At 51.6% G+C, this 20723-nt stretch overlaps 1 protein-coding gene across 5 annotated transcripts in view; it reads right to left on the bottom strand.

Annotated features, from left to right (window-relative positions):
• The window catches only part of PAPLN (papilin, proteoglycan like sulfated glycoprotein), a 37804-nt gene extending 28495 nt beyond the window's left edge, over nucleotides 1–9309 (bottom strand). Inside the window, exons 1-3 of one of the 5 annotated variants that reach the window (XM_024998132.2) lie at nucleotides 9123–9309; nucleotides 6230–6306; nucleotides 179–294 (exon numbers count right to left, since the gene is read on the bottom strand). In XM_024998132.2, the coding sequence (XP_024853900.1) occupies nucleotides 179–294; nucleotides 6230–6295 (182 nt within the window). In that variant the 5' untranslated portion in view covers nucleotides 6296–6306; nucleotides 9123–9309. Of the gene's footprint in view, nucleotides 1–178; nucleotides 295–6229; nucleotides 6307–8078; nucleotides 8457–9122 lie in introns of those variants that run through there. The other 4 variants (XM_059890932.1, XM_024998133.2, XM_024998129.2 and 1 more) reach the window with 4 other exon arrangements.
• Between the last annotated feature and the right edge of the window lie 11414 nt (nucleotides 9310–20723).

Genomic DNA, 20723 nt, shown 5'->3' with positions numbered 1-20723 from the left:
ATCAGAGTGTCAGTATGCAGAAATGACTCAATTTCAAGTTCTCCACTGATGCTGCTCCCAGAACAAATCTGTCGTGTGGTAGGTTTTGCCCTTGTGGCCCTGGCACTGGCCCAGGACACCCAGCCGCTCCCCCGCGCCTGCTCTCTCTTAACAAGCTGGCCCATCCCCGCCTTCCTACCTCTGGGTGTAGCAGGGACGCTCCCGGAAGCTGACGCCCCCTCCACAGGTCCGGCTGCAGGGGCTCCAGTTACCCCAGGAGCCCCAGGTGTCACTCTGCTGCCTCACCTGGGGAGCCTGGAGGAGGACACGCTCAGCAGTGGGAGTCAGCGCTTGGAGCCCCCACAGGAGTGCTCAGGGCTGCCCTGACACCCCCAGCCTTGGAGCATCGCCCTCCCCTGCAAGGAGGCTGAGACGGTGTCTCCTAGAGCTGAGCCTTCAGGACTGCAGCTCCCCCAGGCACCCCAACATCCTCATTTGTGGAATAAGCCAGCTTTCACCATAAGGAGCTGGGAGCCAACCCAGCCTCCCCATCCGTCAATGCCGCCTCCACCAGCAGCCCCTACGTGCCCAGTACAGCGGGCAAGCTGCGGGCAGAGAGCTCTTCCCTGATCGTGTCTGACCATGACATCCCCTGGCTGGGCAGAGTTTGGTCTGAGAACTAGGATGTCTAGAAGCATACTCTTGAATGGAACCCCCGGAGCAGCAAAGCATGCCCTCCCAGGAGGAAGACATAAAAGCGCAGGAGGAAGGGTGTGTCATCAGGTAGGATGGGCTCCACGTGTGCGGGGAATGCCGTCCACCTGAAGCGCCATGTTTTTGTAGCTCTGGCCTAGTCAGAACTTAATCTAATCGTGTGCATGTGTGTGTGTTAGGATGGGGTGGTGATTCCTTCCTGCCAAGCTGTGGCAGGGGCCCCCAGGAGTCCCCCAGTGTCTATCCTCCCCTTCTCCCACTAAGAGAACCCTTGACTCCTAGCTGGATAGCTGGCTGCCCTCCCACCCAAGTTCGTTTCCCAGGTTTCCCGCAGCCAGCCACAGCTATGTCACTAAATTCTTGTCAGTGAGATGTACGTGAAAGGTGCTGGGTGGCAGCCTTCCTTGTGGCTCAGCTAGTAAAGAATCTGCCCGCAATGCGGGAGACCTGGGTTCAATCCCTGGGTTGGGAAGATCCCTTGGAGAAGGGAAAGGCTACTCACTCCAGTATTCTGGCCTGGAGAATTCCATGCATTGCATAAACAGTCCATGGGGTCACAAAGAGTCAGACACGACTGAGCGAGATTTTCTTTCCTAGCAGTCTCCAGTACAGGCATATTTCAGAGATATTGTAGGCTTGGTTCCACCAAAATAGAGCAAATATTGTGATAAAGCAGATCACACAGCTTTGGGGATTTCCCAGTACATGTGAAAGTTCTTTGTACTATACTAGAATCTGTTAAGTGTGCGATAGCATTAAAAATAATGTATGTACCTCAATTAAAAAGTACTTTATTGCTAAACAAATGATAGCCATCACCCAAACTTTCAGCAAGTTGTAATCTTTTCACAGTGGTAACATCAGAGATCATTAATCAAACATCCCCATAACAAACATAATAATGATTTAAAAGTTTAAATATTTTGAGAGTTTCAAAAATGTGACAAAGTGAGCAAATGCTATTGGAAAAATGACATTGATGGACTTTCTCAACACAGCATTACTACAAACCTTCAGTTTGTTTAAAAAAAAAAAGCAGTAGCTGCAAAGCACCGTAAAGCCTAATAAAACAGAGTGCCTGTAATCTCCTTAAGGGATAGCTTGCGTGTTCATTTGTCCTTTTTCTTAGTCCTCCTATACGCCTTCCTGCTGGTTGGAAATCAGATGTGATGGCTGGAATTGGAGCAGCCTTTGAAACTCTGTGGTAATTTAGGAACAGAAGTTTTGAACACTGAAGCAAAGGTACAAGAATCCTGGAGCGCTTGGTGAGACAGAACATCCCTAGGTTTCTGACCATGCATGTCTATGAGAGAGAGGAATCAGGTCTTTTTTTGTTGAAGGACTGTCATTTGGGACTCTAACAGGAAAATAATCCTAATGGATACAGGTTCCCACCATAAGGATCTGGTACCCTGCAGCTGACTTCAGAAGTCCACATGCTACCCCCATATTCTCTCATTTACTCCACAGAACAACCTGACCATCCTGGTGCATGGAAAAGAGGTGCAGAAAGAGAGGGAGCCACAGGAACAAGTGGACACAACAGCAGCTTGGCTTCACTCCAGGCCTCTGCTCTTGTACCAGGTTCCCACCAACCTCACCTGGGGAACCAAGGGGGGACACTGGATGAGGCTTGAGGAGATGGACGGGTGTTAGACTTGCTTTCTTGCTGGGAGGCAAAATGTGGATTGGAAGTATGTCCTGTTTGTTTGAAGGGGACTTTATCTTAGGGCGTCACAACATAATAATCTCTAGAGGAAAAAATCCCTGCCATTTTCCCTAGAAGAACTCAAGTTCTCATGCGGAAAAGCAAACTGTTCCTCACGTAGTGAGCCTCCTGCCACCACCCAGGATCTCGGGTGAGGATGGAGGTTTGCGCATGCGCAGATTACGCCCAGCGCTCTTCTAGCGCCCCGGTGGCAAACATCTAGTTATCCATGGTTTATAACAAAACCATGAACCCTGAATCAGAACAACTCACACACGTTTGCTGAACCGCATACAAAACCAAGAAGGAAGGGCCAAATAGATCAAAGTCTGAGCTTTCACTCTTCAAATCATTTACCCTTCATTTCTAAGTGGGCCAGATCTCCGAGCTTCTAAAAACCAGGACATACAAGTGTTCCATGAAATTTAAACTGAAATTTACTTGATCAGTTCCTATTTTAAAGGGGAAGGTATTGAGTGTTGGGGGTAGAGGGTGACTTTCCAGGGATGATAAGCACCTCCCCCCAGACTCATCACTGTGAAAAGTGAAAGTATTGGTCGCTCAGTCCTGTCTGACTCAGTGCGATCCCATAGACTGTAGCCCACCAGGCTCCCCTGTCCATGGGATTCTCCAGGCAAGAATACTGGAGTGGGGAGTATTCAGCACGTTCAGCCAGGAGCAGCACAGACGCATCTCGTTTCTCTGTAATTACCCAAACCACAAGCGGCATGATGGTGTGAAGCCAGAATGAGCTGGGCCGGTCCACCCTCACCTGGGCCTGTCCTCACCTGCCTCCTGCCGCCCTCCGCACCCCACCAGCTCCTCCTCCAACCCCTACCTGGGCAACTCAGGAAGCCCCCTTTCCTGTCGCACTGTTCCCCTGGGATCACCTGCCCAACGTGCTGGGGCGGGAGTGGGAACAGAGCAGAAGCAAGGAGACTGGAAGACCCCTTGTGAAACCTCCCCTGACCAACATGGGGCAGGGAGCAGTGAGAGGTGTGATGTGTTATTCCTCCTTAATCGACTATTCATTCTGCTCAAGCTGACCCCTGTCAGCACTGAGAATGATCCTGTGAAAGGTTGGGGATGGTGGGGAGGGGGTCCCGCCACAGCTAGAATCAGCCTGGGTCATGGAGGGGGAGTCCTGCCCCCAGTTACAACCAGTCTGGGCTATGGAGTGGGGGTGGGTCTCACCCCCAGCTACAACCAGCCTGGGCTATGGGGGGTCCCAGCCCCAGTTACGACCAGGCTGGGCTATGGGGGAGTAGGTATTGCACCCAGCCAGAACCAGCCTGGGCCATGGGGCAGTCCCACCCCCAGCTATAACCTGCCTGGGCCATGGAGGGGGGTATTGCACTCAGCTAGAACCAGCCTGCCGGAGAAGGCAATGGCACCCCACTCCAGTACTCTTGCCTGGAAAATCCCATGGACAGAGGAGCCTGGTAGGCTGCAGTCTATGGGGTCGCTAAGTCAAAGACTGAGCGACTTCACTTTCACTTTTCACTTTCATACATTGGAGAAGGAAATGGCAACCCACTCCAGTGTTCTTGCCTGGAGAATCCCAGGGAAGGTTGAGCCTGATGGGCTGTCGTCTTTGGGGTCGCACAGAGTCGGACACGACTGAATCGAGTTAGCAGCAGCAGCAGAACCAGCCTGGGCCACACCCTCCTCCAGACAGTGGAGTGGATAAGGGGAGGTCCCAGCCCCACGTACCCAGGTGTTTCTAAGGGAGAAAGCGCCTAACAGGCCCCAGGTTACTTCAGATCCCTCATTTCCCTGCATGGAACCTGTGTGTGGGCGTCATTACTCTCCAATTTAAAGGGATCTAAGATCTGATGATCTGCTTAGCGACACACAGCTGCTAGGTGGTGACTCTGAGTTTCATCTCAGTGTCCTGACTGTCACCACGCCCCTCCCCCAACCTGAGCTGCGACCTCAGTGCCGCCTGTGGCGAGGCCCTCAGGGTGTGGCACTGAGGAGGCAAGGGCCATGGGGTAGCAAAGGTGAGCTGGGGACACCGGAAGGTGGTGGAGAGGACGTGAGGAAGGGGGCTCTAGCCCACTCTGTGCTCTGACTGAGGCCCATGCTAAACCCGCTGCCCACTGCTGACTCCCACCCCGGCCTTCCCGCTGGCTGGAGGAGGACTTCTCAGGTTTCACTCACATTTCCACAGAGACAGCATCACCCTGCCCCTCTCCCAAAGCAGTGAACAGTGTGGGTCCGTTCTCAGGGGCCCTCCTGCGGGGCTCAGGAGGCAGGGCTGTGAGCCTCCCCAGTGGAGCCCTCTCCAGGGGTGGATGGAATCTGTGCCCTCCATCCTGCTGGGCAGGAGCAGCTCCAGGAACAAGCCCCGCTCGGCACACAGTCCCCTCCCCCAAGGTGGGGCCTGTGATCTAGAAGATTCCCTGTACCTCCTTGGAACCCAGGTAGGTTCTCCAGGAAGCCTTGTCCCTCAGGCCCCTGGTAATGAAACAGTTACTGTGATCACCAGTTGCCTTCCTGTATCCACTCTCTGAATTTTCACTAATATGGTAGCCACTAACCACATGAGGCTGTTTAAATTCATGTTCATTAAAATCAAATAAGGGCTTCCCTGGTGGTCCAGTGGTTAAGGATCTGCCTGCCCAATGCAGGGGACACTGTCTCAATCCCTGATCTGGGGAGATTCCACATGCCGCAGCTGAGCCCGAGTGCCACAGCTGAGCCCGAGTGCCACAGCTACTGAAGCCTGTGCGCCCTGGAGCCTGTGCTCAGCAATGAAAGACACCGCAATGAGAAGCTCATGCATGGCAAGTAGAGAGTAGCATGCACGTAGCAACAAAGACTCAGCCCAGTTAAAAATAATTTTAAAAATCAAATAAGATTCAGTTCCTCGGAGAAGGCAATGGCACCCCACTCCAGTACTCTTGCCTGGAAAATCCCATGGACGGAGGAGCCTGGTAGGCTGCAGTCCATGGGGTCGCAAAGAGTCAGACACGACTGAGCAACTTCACTTTCACTTTTCACTTTCATGCATTGGAGAAGGAAATGGCAACCCACTCCAGTGTTCTTGCCTGGAGAATCCCAGGGACGGCGGAGCCTGGTGGGCTGCCGTCTATGGGGTCGCACAGAGTTGGACACGACTGAAGCGACTTAGCAGCAGCAGCAGCAACAACAAAGACTCAGCCCAGTTAAAAATAATTTTAAAAATCAAATAAGATTCAGTTCCTCAGTTGTACTGACCACATGTCATGTGCTCAGTAACCACATGAACCCAGTGGCTATCTTACTGGACAGCACAGATGCAGAGCATTTCCATCATCTCAGACTGGTTCTATTGGACAGCCCCGCTCTAGATGCTAACCCCAGGGGCAGTGGAGGATGGGCCTGGCAGCCCAAACCTCTAGGTCCGAATAGCCCCCATTGAGAGGCAGCAGAATTTGGTCAATAGGCAGGTGGCAGACATCTGGTAGGATGGCCATTTGGCCCTGCTCCTTGGCTGGTGCCAGCAGGGACCCCTCTTCCTTCCAGTGATAGACCATCCCTCCCGACCTCCGCAGCATTAGCAGCGCGCCCAGAACCTTCTGAAGGAGGGGTGGGGCTGCTGGGAAATTGCCAATTCTGCGAACTGTGCCCCAAAGCCAGACAGGAAGTTCTGGGCACCAGAGGTTGCAAGGTCCCACCCGTCTTTGAAGGCTGAGAGGGTTCGCCTCTTCCCGCCCCACCATCCAGACAGTGGCTTTCTCTTGGGGATGGCGCCGCAGCCACTGGCTCCAGCCGTCGGGGGCTCCGACCCGCGGCGACCCTGGGCGGGGGTCGGGGGGGAGCGGGAGGAAGGGTCGCACTCACCGAGGACCCAGGCGCGGGGGGCAGCAGCAGGGGCAGCAGCAGCAGCAGCAGCAGCAGCAGCCGCATCTCGGCCTGGCCTGCGGGAGAGGCGGGGATTGGAGCGGGCGGGGCAGGGACGAGGCGCCGCCCCACCCATCTAAGCCCCGCGCTCCCCGCCGGCTCCCGGGCCAGCACGGATGTGGCGGTCCATCCCTCCCCCGCAGGGTGCCCACAGGTGACCCGGACACCCGCAGACGGACTGGAGGGGACGCCGCGGAGCGGAGGCGGCGCAGCGGAGGCTCCTATACAGTGAGGGAGGGCAGGCCCGTCTACAACTGGCTTCTAAAAGTTCAAGAGTAACTTCTTTCAGGGTTTCAGAGGGAAGAAAGGAGAGCAATTAAAAACATTGGTTAAAAGTCGAGAGTTCAGATTCAAAGCCATCAGACTCACTGTTTTCATTCACCAAGAGATCCTTTTTTAAAAGCCATTACATCACTTGTTTTAAAACTCGTAAATAAAGACGTTTTTTAAAAGTCTCTGCAGGTACTTTAAAAACGTAAATACTTTGAAAATGCTGATTGTATCTTACTTTAAACATTTAGAGCATTTCTCTGCTCCGGAGAAGCTCCACAAGCAGCCTCCCTAAGCCGGTGCGTGGGGGTGTGGGTGTGTAAAGTGAGTGCAGTGTGTGCATGTGTGCAGTGTCCTGTTTGTGTGTACAAAATGCCTGTGTGGTGTGGCGTGTGCGAGTGCAGTATGCACTGAGAGTGCAGTCTGGTGCGTGTGCGCAGTATGTGTGCAAGTGTGTACATGCCACCCTGCTGGAGAATGACATACACAATGTGCCCCTTTCAGGAGAAAAGATTAAGCAAGTACTGACTTGTATGCTTAAGTTTTAAAATCTGTAACTCCACCATGGTTCTCTTTAATTTTTCCTAAGCATAAAATGACTTCAGTTTACAAGAATAAAACAGAGCGTACTAAGCCAAGTTCAGCCAAATATAAACTGGCACATCTATGCTGCGTTAATTTAGTACTAAGAGTGATTCACACAGGCATCATTTTCACTGCAAACCAGGGGTCCCCGGGGCTGGCGGGGTGAGGGGTGGCGGCCCGGCCTGGGCTTGCGACCCCTCGTGGAAAAGCCGCGCGCACGAGGGGAAGCCCGGGTGCCTGGGGAGCCTCGTGCTAGGGCTAACGACGGAGATGCTGCTTCTCTGAAATAGAAGTCCTTCGCGGGGCGGGGACGAACGCAGCTAAAGGAGAGACAGCAGGGAGGACAGGAGAAAAAACAGTCTCAAGGAGAAAAGTTGCTACTGGGAGCGCCGGATGTCTAGGGTCCCCGCGCGCCCTTCCCGGTCCCCACGCAAGGATGTCCCCTGCGCCCGCCCCGCGGGGGAACCGGCCCGCTGCAGCCCCCGAGGCGGAGAGAGGCGGCTTCCGACGTGAGGAGCCGGGCCAGCACTCGGCTCGGGCGCTCCAGGGCCACAGCCTAGGCAGCACCAAGGAAGAGGAGCGCGCGGTCTCCGGGACCCTGTGCTCCGGAACGGCTTTCGACGGAGGGAAGGGCAGAGGAGGCGGGAGGGTTGGCGTGGGCCGCCCGGGGTTGCGTCTGTTTCAGCCCGGCCCTCTGCCCTCTGAGGCTCCGAGGTTTCCTTTTCGCTTGCGACCTCCCCCATCCCGGCCCTCGGGCCCTCGGCGCGGAGCGGTGACCCGGCTCCGCTCCAGCGAAGAGCGGGAGGCAGGTCTCCTCCCAGGACCCCCACTTCCTCCGACACTGCTCTCCCAGGGAGCCGGGGCGGGCAAATTCCTGCTGCAGCCCAGAGGTGAGCCGCCCCGGGCCCTCGGGTCCTGTTCCTCCGCCTCCTACCTGTCTCCAGGAGCCTCGGGCGCGAAGGGCCCGCGGGACCGCTCCGTCGGTGCCCGCCCCGCCCAGTTGGGAGGTCGGCCCGGTTGCCTGGAACGCCGGTGGAGGCTGGGCTTCCTCCCCGCCCATCTCCTCCTAATCCAGCTCTGCTGTCGTCCATCCCCGGTGACCTGCGATGCCCAGGGTCTCCGCCCCTTTGGGTCTGTGCCAAGGCTTGGTTTGCCCTTCATATTTGGTGCTGGCACCAGTCCCATTTCCCCTACACCCAAGTCTTGGGGTCTGTGCCATCCTTCCTCTGCACCCACCTTAAACAACACAGCTCTCTGTGCAGCTGCCTGCTTGTCTTCTACCCCTGAATTCTATGCTTCCGCAGGACTCAGTTTCTCCACACACAAGCCGCTGCTTCCTACCTCTCAGCCACCATTTCCCACTGCCCCTGACCTGGCAAACTCCTACTCATCCCTCAAGATCCGCCTAACATCATCCTCTCTAGAAGCTTCCCCACACCACCTCAGGCAGCTGGTGGCCCCCTGCTTCCGCAATCTCCACCTCCGTCTGCTGCAGTTCTCTAACACCCTGCAGGCTCGGACTCTTCCTAAGTCATCTCTGAGGTCCCTGACGGTAGAGCGTGCATGCATCCCTGTCACCTGTGTTCACAGCACTAGTTGGGATCAAGGTAGGAGCTAATTTTCCTTCCTAGTCGTCTTTCTTAACCAAGGCACTCTGTCTTGTCCGCCATCTCTGTCTCGGAAACTGGAAATCACCTATCCTCAGAAAACTAGCCCTTATCCTGGGACACGCTGGAGGTGAGGCGATCACGAGGTTGGCTCCTTTCCCCTCATCCTCTTCTGCCTGCAGCCCCTTTCCTAGCCCAGCTGTTGGTCATTTGCCCCCCGGCCTCCTGAGGAGCAGGGAAAAATCACCAGTGGGGAGCTTACCCCCTCTTCAGACCTGCAGCTCCGGCAACTCATCTCCCTGGACCATCACGGATGCTCAGACAAAACGCTTAGTAAAACATAAGCATGCTAAATTCGGCCCATTACTTACCTATCACTGAAGAGAGGAGATGCAGCAGCTGTGCAGCTGGGGCCCCCTGGGGACTTGTGTGAATTCTTACACAAAGCTTGGCAGAGAGAAGGAAGTGGGATTACCCCCAAACCTCTCTAGAAAAGGAAAAATCGTTTCTCTTATTCAAAAAGCCCCACTCCCTGCCTGCCTCAGCCAGGAATTTTCTGAGCTTGGTCAAAGGTCCCTGTAAAGCGAGAGGCAGCTGCTTCTCTTCCTGTGGGGGGTGGGCAGTCAAAGCACCTTCCTGATGTGTTTCTGGTTTTCCTCTCTGATCCCTTCTTCTCAGAAGCCCAAGTTTCTTACCCCACACCTCAGCTGCAAAGGAGACCCTTTGCTGGGGAGGTAGGTCCCTGGACCCACCAGCGGGGCTCTGGCTATTACTGGTTAGAGCAAGTACTTGCCTTTAAGCCTCATGTTCTACCACCGCAGAGGGACTTGGTGACCACAGGGCCCAGCACACACAGTCCTCGTTCAATAAAAAGAACTGTTTGCACAAAAACGTGGTGGTTTAGAAAGAAGATTCCAGAAAAAAAGTGTAAGGCCTCTCCCCTAGTAACCACCCCCACCCCCACCCTGATCCTGTGTCATCCCCTGGGTTGCAGCCTGGGGTGGCAGAAGGAGGTCTGCCTCTCACTGTGGGTGAACTCAGGCAAGTCATGTCACCTCCTTAAGTCTCAATTGCTCACTTGAGCCTCACGTGGAGGGTGGCAGAGAAGGGAAGTAACTGGCTTCTATAAAGCTGCTACTAGGTACTCAGTACGGAGAAGGCAATGGCACCCCACTCCAGTACTCTTGCCTGGAAAATCCCATGGATGGAGGAGCCTGGTAGGCTGCAGTCCATGGGGTCGCTAAGAGTCGGACACGACTGAGCGACTTCACTTTCACTTTTCACTTTCATGCATTGGAGAAGGAAATGGCAACCCACTCCAGTGTTCTTGCCTGGAGAATCCCAGGGACGGGGGAGCCTGATGGGCTGCTGTTTATGGGGTCGCACAGAGTTGGACACGACTGAAGTGACTTAGCAGCAGCAGCAGGTGCTCAGTAAGAGGGGGTTCCTTCTGCCCCTGCTCCCTCCACCTCTATCCTGGATTCCCTACATCTTGGTCATCCTTGTAGATTGCAGATCCAGGGACACAACCCAGAAATGAATGGCCAGACCTCTCTGTGAGGCTGGGTTGGGATCGCAAGCAGGAGAGGAGGGAGATGGCAAAACCCCAAGAGCTCCTGGGATGCACCTCCTCCAGGAAGCCTTCCTTCCACCCACCTGCACTCCCATGATGCAGGGTTGGCCTTAGCACTGTGAACAACTGCAGTGACATATCTGTCTCTCCTCGTCCCTCTAAGCTGTGAACTTTGCAAGGGCAGGGGTCTGTGTTTTTCATCTTTGGACCCTGCACCAGGGCTCCGTAGTGCTCATTCAGAGAGTGGTGCAGGAACCACGGTTGACTGACCACCTCCTGCTGCCATACCTCAGGTCTACACCACTCTCTGAAGGCTCTCTTTGCTCCGTCCCTTTCTGTTTATCTTTGCTGCATTTCTCCCAGTAGATGTCTTGTGCATCTCACCTGACCTGACACACAGGGCTCTTGATTACAAACCACAGAAAAGGACTTGGCTAACTGAAAAAAGTTCTTCAGAGGAAAGACACTGGGAGCTCATAGACTTGACAAGAAGCTGGAGAATCAGCACAGAAATGGGTTGGAATCACAGAAGTGGTCACAGATCATGGTTAGGACATCCCACTGGACACTTGACTGCTGCCACCGCCACTTTTAGGCAACACAGACCCTCGTTGCCCCCAGAAAGAGCCCCGAATGGTCCTTGCAGACTCTAGCCCCAACAGGAGCATGCCAGCACCCCGACTTCCAGAACCTGGAAAACAAGACTTGGCAGGTCCCCCAGATGGGAGTTCAGGCGCTGGGTTAGCCCAGAGAACAAATGTGGCACCAGCGCTCGGTTAACCTGGACTTAGAACAATGCTTCTCTCCTTTCTGCTCTTTTGGGTGGTGGTTTATTAATTTACTCATTCCTTGAATGCCTGAGTGCCTACTCTGCTGGAAGCTGGGGAGAATGAACATCTAGTGTTGATAAACATTTAACCACCAGCTCCCTGGAGGACAAAAAGCACTGCTTTGTAGCCTTGATCTGTTTCCATGGTGTGAACACCCCATGGCTGTTTTCAAGCTACTGAGGCAGTGTCGCTAAACATAGGGTTGCAGTGTCAACTCTCCCAAGCCACGGGCGCCAACACACAGACTGTCCAGCCCTTGGGGAGTTCACCTTCCAGTGAAAGTGAGCGTGTCCAACTCTTTGGGACCCCATGGACTATAGAGTCCATGGAATTCTCCAGGCCAGAATACTGGAGTGGGTAGCCTTTCCCTTCTCCCAACCCAGGGATCAAACCCAGGTCTCCCGCATTGTGGGAGGATTCTTTACCAGCTGAGCCACAAGGGAAGCCCTACCTTCTAGTAGGGCACTGTCTTCTACCCTTGTGTGTTACCTTACAATAAAACAAATCTTACAACTTGAATATTCAAATATTTCCACTATAAAAGTCACAACCAGACTTCCCTGGTGGTCCAGTGGTTAAAAATCTGACTACCAATGCAAGAAACATGGGTTTGATCCCTGGTCCAGGAAGATCCCAGATGCCACAGGGCGACTAAGCCTGTGCGCCACAACTCCTGAAGCCTGAGCCCTCTAGAGCCCACAAGCCACAATGAGAAAAGCCACCACAATGAGAAGCCTGTGCGCTGCAACTAGAGTAGCCCTACTCACTACGACTAGAGAAAGCCCACACTCAGCAATGAAGACCCATCACAGCCAAAACGAAACACAGCACAACCTATGCTACAGGCCCACCCGGAATCCAAAAGGAGAAAAGAACACTTCACATTTGAGGATTTTTCTGTCTCGACTTCTCCCCACCCTCCAACACATGTATCCATTTCCCTTGCTAGAGTCATTCAAAGTTGGGGGGTGGGAAGGAGAATGTTCAAACCCTCAAATGCCAGTCTGCACCCACTCCACCCCCCAAGCCCACCCCACCCTGGTCCGTGGGAGTGAGATGTGAGATGGACAACGCTTACTGTGGCTGACAGGGGCTGTCATACACAGCCTGGCCTTGGAATGGAGTTGTATCCTCAGAGCAGGGACAGAATTACTGGTTCCCCGACCCTTCCACTAACCCAAGGGCCATCCAGAGACAAAGAGCTGAATTCCTGGGACGTCCTTCCGTGCCCTGGAGCCTGAATCCAGGTCCTGGGACATGGACCCAGGGGGAGGTTGAGGCCTTGTGAAGACTCTGGGGTGTGGGCAGGACACTGCCCGGGGTGGAAGAGCCCCGAGAGCAACAAAAAGGAGGAAGAGAAGTTTTCCAGAAAATTTGTTCTGATTGGCTCCCACACAGCTGCTCTGTTCTCAAGATCTCATCCTCTTCCTTCCACATGGACACACACACACTGCAAGAATCTGGGCTACAGTCACCTCCAGAGAAGCCACTTGCCTGAACTTCTGGAGAAGTGCAGGGAGCTGGTGTGAGGAGACCCCCTCGCCCACCGTCTGCTTCCTGAGGGGGAGGGGCTCTGGCCCCGGCCCCTAAAAAGCCAATGTGGGCTTCGGTGTGGGGCCAGGCCCCAGGACACAGGCCTGGAGGGTCCCTCCAGCCTCTTATAGGTGGCCCGGCCTCTGGAGCACAGCTGGTGTCTCGTGGCTGAGCAGGGTGGCCTCGGTGCCTTAGTCGTTGCAGAGAGAGGGCGAGGGGTATCATTCTCTGGGTGTGGTCCCGATGTGGGCTGGGCCTTCCCTGCTCTGTGCCTGCTGTCCCTGTGGGCTGCCAGGGAGGGGTCCTGAATTGGGACCCCCAGAGGCCAGCAGCTAAGACTCCTGAAATCCTCTCCCCTTGGTCACTCTCCACTTCTCTCCCAGGGCACTTCTCACCTCCTCTGCTGCTTCAGCTGCTGTATTTGGATGATTCTCACCCAGAAACTGAGTGATGTCCGTGCCTTGTGCCAAAGTCAGAGAAGCAGCGCCCTGCAATTCAGAAACAGCCTTTCCAACACTCAACTTATCGAAGGGAAAGTAATAACTTTTATCTTCTTGCTGTGCTTCTCTAACCAGTACATTTCAGACCCGTTACCCTGGACTCCTCTTTCAGAGTATAATGCTATTTAAAGATAAGGGGTAGTGTGGTTACTTATGTATTAAAATAGGCACACAGACATACACGTGGATTAAGCTTGAGAATATGATGCTAAGTGAAATAAGCCAGAAACAAAAAGATAAACATCATGTGATTCCACTTCTATGAGTTACCTAGAGAAGGCACAGAGAAGGCAATGGCACCCCACTCCAGCACTCTTGCCTGGAAAATCCCATGGACGGAGGAGCCTGGTGGGCTGCAGTCCATGGGGTCACTAAGAGTCGGACACGACTGAGCGACTTCACTTTCCCTTTTCACTTTCATGCATTGGAGAAGGAAATGGCAACCCACTCCAGTGTTCTTGCCTGGAGAATCCCAGGGACGGGGGAGCCTGATGGGCTGCAGTCTATGGGGTTGCACAGAGTCTGCACACGACTGAAGCGACTTAGCAGCAGCAGCTGCAGAGAAGGCAACTTCCCAGGTGGCGCTAGTGGCAAAGCAGCAGCCTGCCAAAGCAGGAGACTTAAGACACACGGGTTCCATCCCTGGGTCGGGAAGATTTCCCTGGAGACGGGCATGGCAACCCATTCCAGTATTCTTGCCTGGAGAAGCCAATGGACAGAGGAGCTTGGCGGGCTACAGTCCTTGGGGGTTACAGAGAGTCAGACACAACTGAAGCGACTGAGCACGCACACAGAGAAGGCAACTCATGGAGACAGGAAGTGGAATCGTGGTCACCAGGGGCTGGGGGCAGGAGTGGGGGAGGAATACGGAGTTAGTGCCTAACAGATACAGTTTCAGTTTAGCAAGATGAAGAGTCCTGGAGATGGATGGTGGTGATGGTTGCACAACATTTTGAGTATAAATTTTGAATTTAAATACCACTGAAGGGACTTGCAGGGGGCTTGGGTTCAACTCCTGGGCAGAAAACTAGATCCCACATACTGCAACGAAGAGTTCGACTGCTGCAACTAACCCCCAGCACAGCCAAACAAACAAATATTTTTTTAAGAAAAGATGAAAGGAGTTCCCTAGTGGCCTAGTGGTTAGGATTCTGGGCTTTCATTGCTGTGGGCCGGGTTCAATCTCTGGTTAGGGAACTGAGATCCTATAAGCCAAATAGGATTTTTGCAGCTCGGCCAAAAAAAAAAAATTAAGATGGTAAATTTTATGTCATGGGTGTTTTACCAGAATAAAACAACAAAATGCATCGGGAAATAAAACTAAAACTTTGATTTTCTTAAAACTCTGGAGACATTGCTGCCTGTGGCTGCCACTCTGGGCTGTGCCCTAGACCTGCAGGTCCCTCAAGATCCTCTGTTGCTTGAGCAACTTTAGTTAGAAAATTTGAGAAAACTTGCCTGCATTTTACAGGAGAGAAACCAGAGGCGCAGAGCGGTGCTCCAATTTACAGTGCCCTCGTTCTGGAGGTAAGCAGCACAGGCCTTGGCACCAGAACTGCCAGGGCAGGGGCAGCCTCTCCCACTTTCTGGCCGTGTGTGTTTGTGACCGTTATTCATCTTCTCGAAGTTTCCATTCTCTCACCTGTGAAATGCGGATAGCCCTACTCACCGGTGAGATGAGGAGGCCCGAGACAATGCTTGTCATGGGCCCTGCGGAGGGTCTGGGCACGTCAATAGTAAATGCTCCATGGACATTGGTTTTATGGGGCAAGTACGTTTCTCTGGGGCTTTTTGTGTGTGTTGAATGAGGGATAAGAAGTATCAAGAACCACACTGTGCTTTACTCCTCCTGCATTCAATGTGGTGACACTGACCGAGGACAAACCCATACATTTCTCAAGATGTCACAAATGTGCCCTGGGGGAGGAATCCTGTTTGGATTCAACCCCGACCACCTATTTATAAATACTGGGTCTTTTAAGCGGATGAGGCCAGCTGACCTCAGGCTTCAGAATCTCCAGCACAGCCTTATAAACAAAGGCAAAAGTGGTTCATGTTTCTTCTTACTTAAAACACATTTCCACACGTGTGTCTTGTTTATGTATCGTCCTGCATGGAAATCCCCTCCTGTGGACCCCTAATCCACCCATTACCTCACTTATTCAGCAAACGTTTACTGAGTCACTTCTAGGAGCCCCAGATGGGTGGGTGAATGCATGCACTCAGCTCCCTCTTACGTCGGCCAGCTCATCCCCTTACCTGGGGCGTGGGAGGGTTTGAGCAGCTGGAAGGCACACCTCTGTGGTCCAAGTGAAGGTGCCCACATTGGTTTGCTCAGAGGCATCAGGAGTGCATGAGACAGTTTCCTCTGCTGGCTTCCCTGTCCCAGAGCCAGTCTGCAGACAAAGGCTGTCTGCTCTGAGAATAACAAAGGAGGGTGCTGGGGAGACTGGGGTGGGCCACAGGAACGTCAGCCCTCAGGGAGATGGAAGGAAGGAGCAGGTCCTGGCCCCTCACCAGCCAGAGACAGAATCCTGGAGCAACACAGTCTGGGAGCAAGGGGCTTGTCTTGTGAGAAACTGGCTGGGCAGAGGCGCAGGGAGGGGCTGCGGGAAACAGCTGGGTTGGCTGAGCTCCCAGTGGGGAGATGAGGCCAGACTTGTCTCCAGTCCCGGGGGGCAGGGGCTGGGGCCCTCTGAGGAGGCGGCCAGGCCTCTCCTGCCAGAAGGCTGGAGAGTGGCCAGGAAGATAGGCAGTGCCTTCCAAACACTCAGGGGCCAATGGGGAGGGGGTCCAGATGGCCACTGGCCACTCCACTTGGCCGTCAGCTTGGCAGAGCCAGCTCCTAGGCCTGGTCCCTGGTAAGCTCCAACTGCAACAGGGCCACTCTGGGCCAGATCACCTGCCTTCCTTCACGGAAACGTTCGCCAGTGCATTTGACTTGAAACAAAAATCAATTTATGTAGCAATTAACAAATGCTTGGTTTGCCTTGGTGAATCATTTCTTTTAATGACAAAAGTTGCATAATCACTTGTAACAAGTCTGACTTTATTATTTACTGGTTTAAGTCATGACTCTATTGCACAAGCAAGGAAAGGGGGAATTCTAATCCTTGTTGGTTAGAAAGAATTCTCCAAAGAAAGGAAAGGGGGAATTCTAATCCTTGTTGGTTAGAAAGAATTCTCCAAAGAATGATGGGACAGTGAGAGGAACCGGGTCCCTGTCGCTCCTGAGGGTGGGCTGCCACTCTGGGCTCACTGCCATGTATCCATCAGACACCAAAGGGGTGTCCTGGCTTAGAGGGCAGGATCCTACATCACCAGAGTCAAAGGGGTGAGGCCACCGAGAGCATGTTAACCCCTAGGATGGCTGGCTACACCATGAAAGTGAAAAGTGAAAATGTTAGTCACTCAGTTGTGTCCGACTCTTTGATCCCATGGACTGTAGCCCCTCAGGCTCCTCTGTCCATGGAATTTTCCAAGGCAAGAATACTAGAGTGGGTAGCCAGTCCCTTCTCCAAGGGGATCTTCCCAACCCAGGGATCAAACCCGGGTCTCTTGCATTGTGGGCAGATTCTTTACTTTCTGAGCCACCAGAGGTTCCCACCAAGGCTGAAGGCCTTAATAAACTGCCATGGAACCCAGCTCCAAATGCCAGGGAAGTAACCCAAGAAGGCAGAGTAGCCACATTAATAAAAGTGAAGCCTAGCCCAGCTCTCCCAGTCCTGCCTTAGAGAGAGCACAGGCATGGAGGAAATCAGTGTGAAAGCAGACACCCTCCTGAAGTCTTCAGACCTTGCCCTCAGACCCCCGTGCAGGTTACCCAGGATAAAAATGCCCTCTCTCTCCCGCTGGAATGTTACTCAAGCCTGATGACCTTTTCACACTGGATGACCTTCTTGTTGGACTATTCCAGAGAGGACCCCGGAACTGGGAGGGAAAGGGGCAGGGAGGCTGGGTTAGGGGGTCTCAGAAACAAGACTTCCCAGAGAGATACCACGATGGCAGAAGGTGGCATGGAGGTCATTTTTAACATCTCAGAAAATCCGAAGGAATCACACATTCACATCTATCTGGCTCAAACAAGTTAAAACTCGGTCATCTCATTAAATATTTACCATATCTTATGGCAGATGTACGTAGATCCAGTGAGTAGACAGAAAAACAAATTATTTCCTAATGAGTTATTCAGTTCTTGATGGACAAAAATCTCTGAAAATCTAAGTGAAAGATAAAAGTTCAAAAAAAAATCTCTCTTCAGTTTCCTTGACAGATATGTGATAACCACATCGGGAGAGGAGGTACCAACCCTTAAAACACTCACTCAAATTCAGGTATTTAGGTATAGTATAAATACATTTATCTAGCTGCTAGTGTTGTTTCCACTTTTAAATCATCCCTGTATGTATATCTTGGAATTTAGTGGCTCTTGACTAGCTCTGCTACACAAGAAAACAAATGTAATCAGAATTTTACCCTCAGTTCATCTTGTGGTGTTCTATGGTAAAAGGGCAACAAAATCCTTTCCTTTTGCAAAAGGAATTGACCTTGGGTTACTACAGAATGAAAACAGTTTTAGAAGGAAAAAAAAAAAAAGACAAACTGAGGCAGCAAGAGTACTTCACCTTCTCACCTCAGAATTAAAGCCTCCTACAAACCTGGTTTCTGAGGCTTTTCTGTCTCCCGCCTTTCGAGGACACAGCGTAGCAGGCACGGAAGGGCCAGCCCACGTAAGAGAATCAGTTTCTGTCAAGAACAAGAGGCTCTGTTGTTGAAAGGTCCCTGTGGTAGGTCAGTCATCATTCTCCACAGTTTCTACAAGTCATTTAATGAAGGAGGTAGAGTTTAAGTAAATACGGAAACAGATTTAGTTAGCAAATTAGGTTTCCCTCTGGGAAACCAACACCTGAATTCAAAATCCAATTATCCTCGGGTATCTCCCACATTCTTCCTGATTTTGTTTTTCGTGTATGCTCTTAGTCTTCTTGCCAATTCGGATTCTTCCCAAACTCGGTTCAAATGTTATGTTGCTAGAGAAAACTCTGCCCTTAACCCCTGTCTTTCGTGGATCCTTCCTTTACCCTGCATTCCCATTCAGACCACGTAGTAAATATTGTATTTGCTTGCACTCAAGCATGCTGCTGCTGCTGCTGCTAAGTCACTTCAGTCGTGTCCGGCTTTGTGTGACCCCATAGACGGCAGCCCACCAGGCTCCCCCGTCCCTGGGATTCTCCAGACAAGAACACTGGAGTGGGTTGCCATTTCCTTCTCCAGTGCATGAAAGTGAAAAGTGAAAGTGAAATCGCTCAGTCGTGTCCGACCCTTTGCAACCCCATGGACTGCAGCCCACCAGGCTCCTCCGTCCATGGGATTTTCCAGGCAAGAGTACTGGAGTGGGGTGCCATCGCTTTCTCCGCAAGCATGCTACCATTTCACTTTTACTGGTGGGCAGGGTCTCCCCTGACTTTGGCACACAGAATTCCCAGGGAGAGGGGTTGGGCCACAAAAAGCTGTGGTACTTACCTAGTGATGCAGGAAAACCAGCCTCATTACTCCTGCTTCTTAATCTGCTTGAGTCATTCTTCCTTTTCAGCAAGAGCACTATTGTCAGGGGCCCTAAGAATCAGATACCTCTCAGCTGATGAAGACAAATCGTGACGCTTCTATGGCAGGCTTTAGTGACACTGCCTACAAGATTCAGAAAACCAAGTGACGCTTGATTCCCATAGGAGGGTAAGAACACCTTCTTTGCTCTTTGATGCCCTTGGCCAATGTACCCAGGAACTCATCCACTCCTTCTCTGCTTCTTAAGACAATAGGCTCTTTTTTTCTGCCACAGACTTATTTTTGACCAGTAATTCCCAACATTCTGTAAGGAATTCTCTGTGTAGAAACAAAAAGCTTTGTAGAGTGATTGGACAACATATGCTATACCAGGTCAATAAAAGTAATGTTGCTTTTTTCCATCATGTGACCTAGGTAATAATTTTTTAAAGATAATCCTCTGGCTTATAAAATCTCTGCACTGTACAACATACATCCTGTAAGTTATCTTGACAGTCTTTACAGTGAGTTAGATGTTTTTCTAGAAAAAATATTTTTCAGAAATGTATTAAAAATAATTAAGACTTCTCATAAATAGATTTAATATAGTACCCTTCCAAGGTATGACCTGCTAAAGTCTGTATGACTGAATTTATGAGTGAAGGGTGGAAACAATGCATGTGCGCTTCTGTTTTCTGATAATGGCTGAAGAGTTCTCACAGTTACACGTGAGAGTACTTTCATGTAAGGAGACGAGCACACCTGGAGTCATGCAGTCTTTATTAATTTGATAAATAACAGGAAAATCTGCAATCATCTATCAAAATTATATCTTACCAAGAATTTGAAAGGTACTCTGAAAAGATGTATTCTCAGTCCGTCTGAATCGTGTACAAAGCAGTGTCTGGAGAAGCAGCAGCCAGGCAATGAGCACGTGAGGGTCAGTGATCCCACAGAAACTCACACCCGGCACCTGGGCTTCGTGGTGAACACAGCAGTCCTATATGCACTGCTCTACACAGTTGACTAGGAAGCTGTCTTGTTGCAATGCTTACTTGTTTTTAAAGGAAAACTGCCTCCTGGGAAGTCTTTTCTGTTACACAGGCCAGGCTGAAGTGCTAACACCAGATTCCAGGGTCCATCGTGGACCCAACTACTTCCTCAGGGAGATGCTGAAGCTGTCAGAGGTCCCGGGAAACGGCTTTGACATTCAAGAGGGGAGTTCACTTCTGCACCAGGCCGATAACCTTCAATGCACAGATCTGACATGCACCACCCAGATGATCTGGAATGTGAGTGCTACAGTGGTCTTGTTGGGACAACTTGCTCTGTAACTTCAACGAGGGTTGTGAAGAGCTGAAACCACTGTTTTTAAGTCTCCTGTGTCTGGGGACTTTTAAAATCAAGTCTCTTCCCAAACTCCTACATTCAGGACACCCTTGGTGTTGAAAACGACAGATCAGATGGTTTTTTATACTATCCAAAAGCAAATTTAGAGAAAAAGGAATACTTTACTGAAAGGACTGGTTTCTGGAAGAATCAGGTCACCTCTGCAACATACATTTTTAAGCCCTCAATAATAGTAATCATGAATAAGGGTTTTGACAAGTAGTATTTTAGAGAAGCTAAAATGGTATTCACCAGAAAACAAGAGACTGCAGCTACAGTGAGGATATATTTGAGTCATTTTTGCTTCCTTAGACTCCAGCACCATGCCAGGAACAGGGAAGACACTGAACAAAACCTTTCTGAGTGGTTTCTGAGCTAATTTTCTTTAGGGCTAGATCATAAACAGGCGAATACAAAAGGCCAGGCCCTGGGGGTCAGGATCAGAGGTTTCCTTGAGATGTCTGACCCTGCGAGACCTTACATGGTGGTTTAACTTCTGTCTTACCTTCTACAAATTATGATTAAAACTAGATATATAAAGTCTGCTGAGGCCAAGTAAAAGTCAAGGACTAAACATATTATCTGTTTGTAACATAAGGAAGG

This window comes from Bos taurus, chromosome 10 (assembly GCF_002263795.3).
Source record: "Bos taurus isolate L1 Dominette 01449 registration number 42190680 breed Hereford chromosome 10, ARS-UCD2.0, whole genome shotgun sequence".
NCBI classification, from domain to species: Eukaryota; Metazoa; Chordata; class Mammalia; order Artiodactyla; family Bovidae; genus Bos; species Bos taurus.
This window is presented reverse-complemented; position numbering and strand designations above follow the sequence as displayed.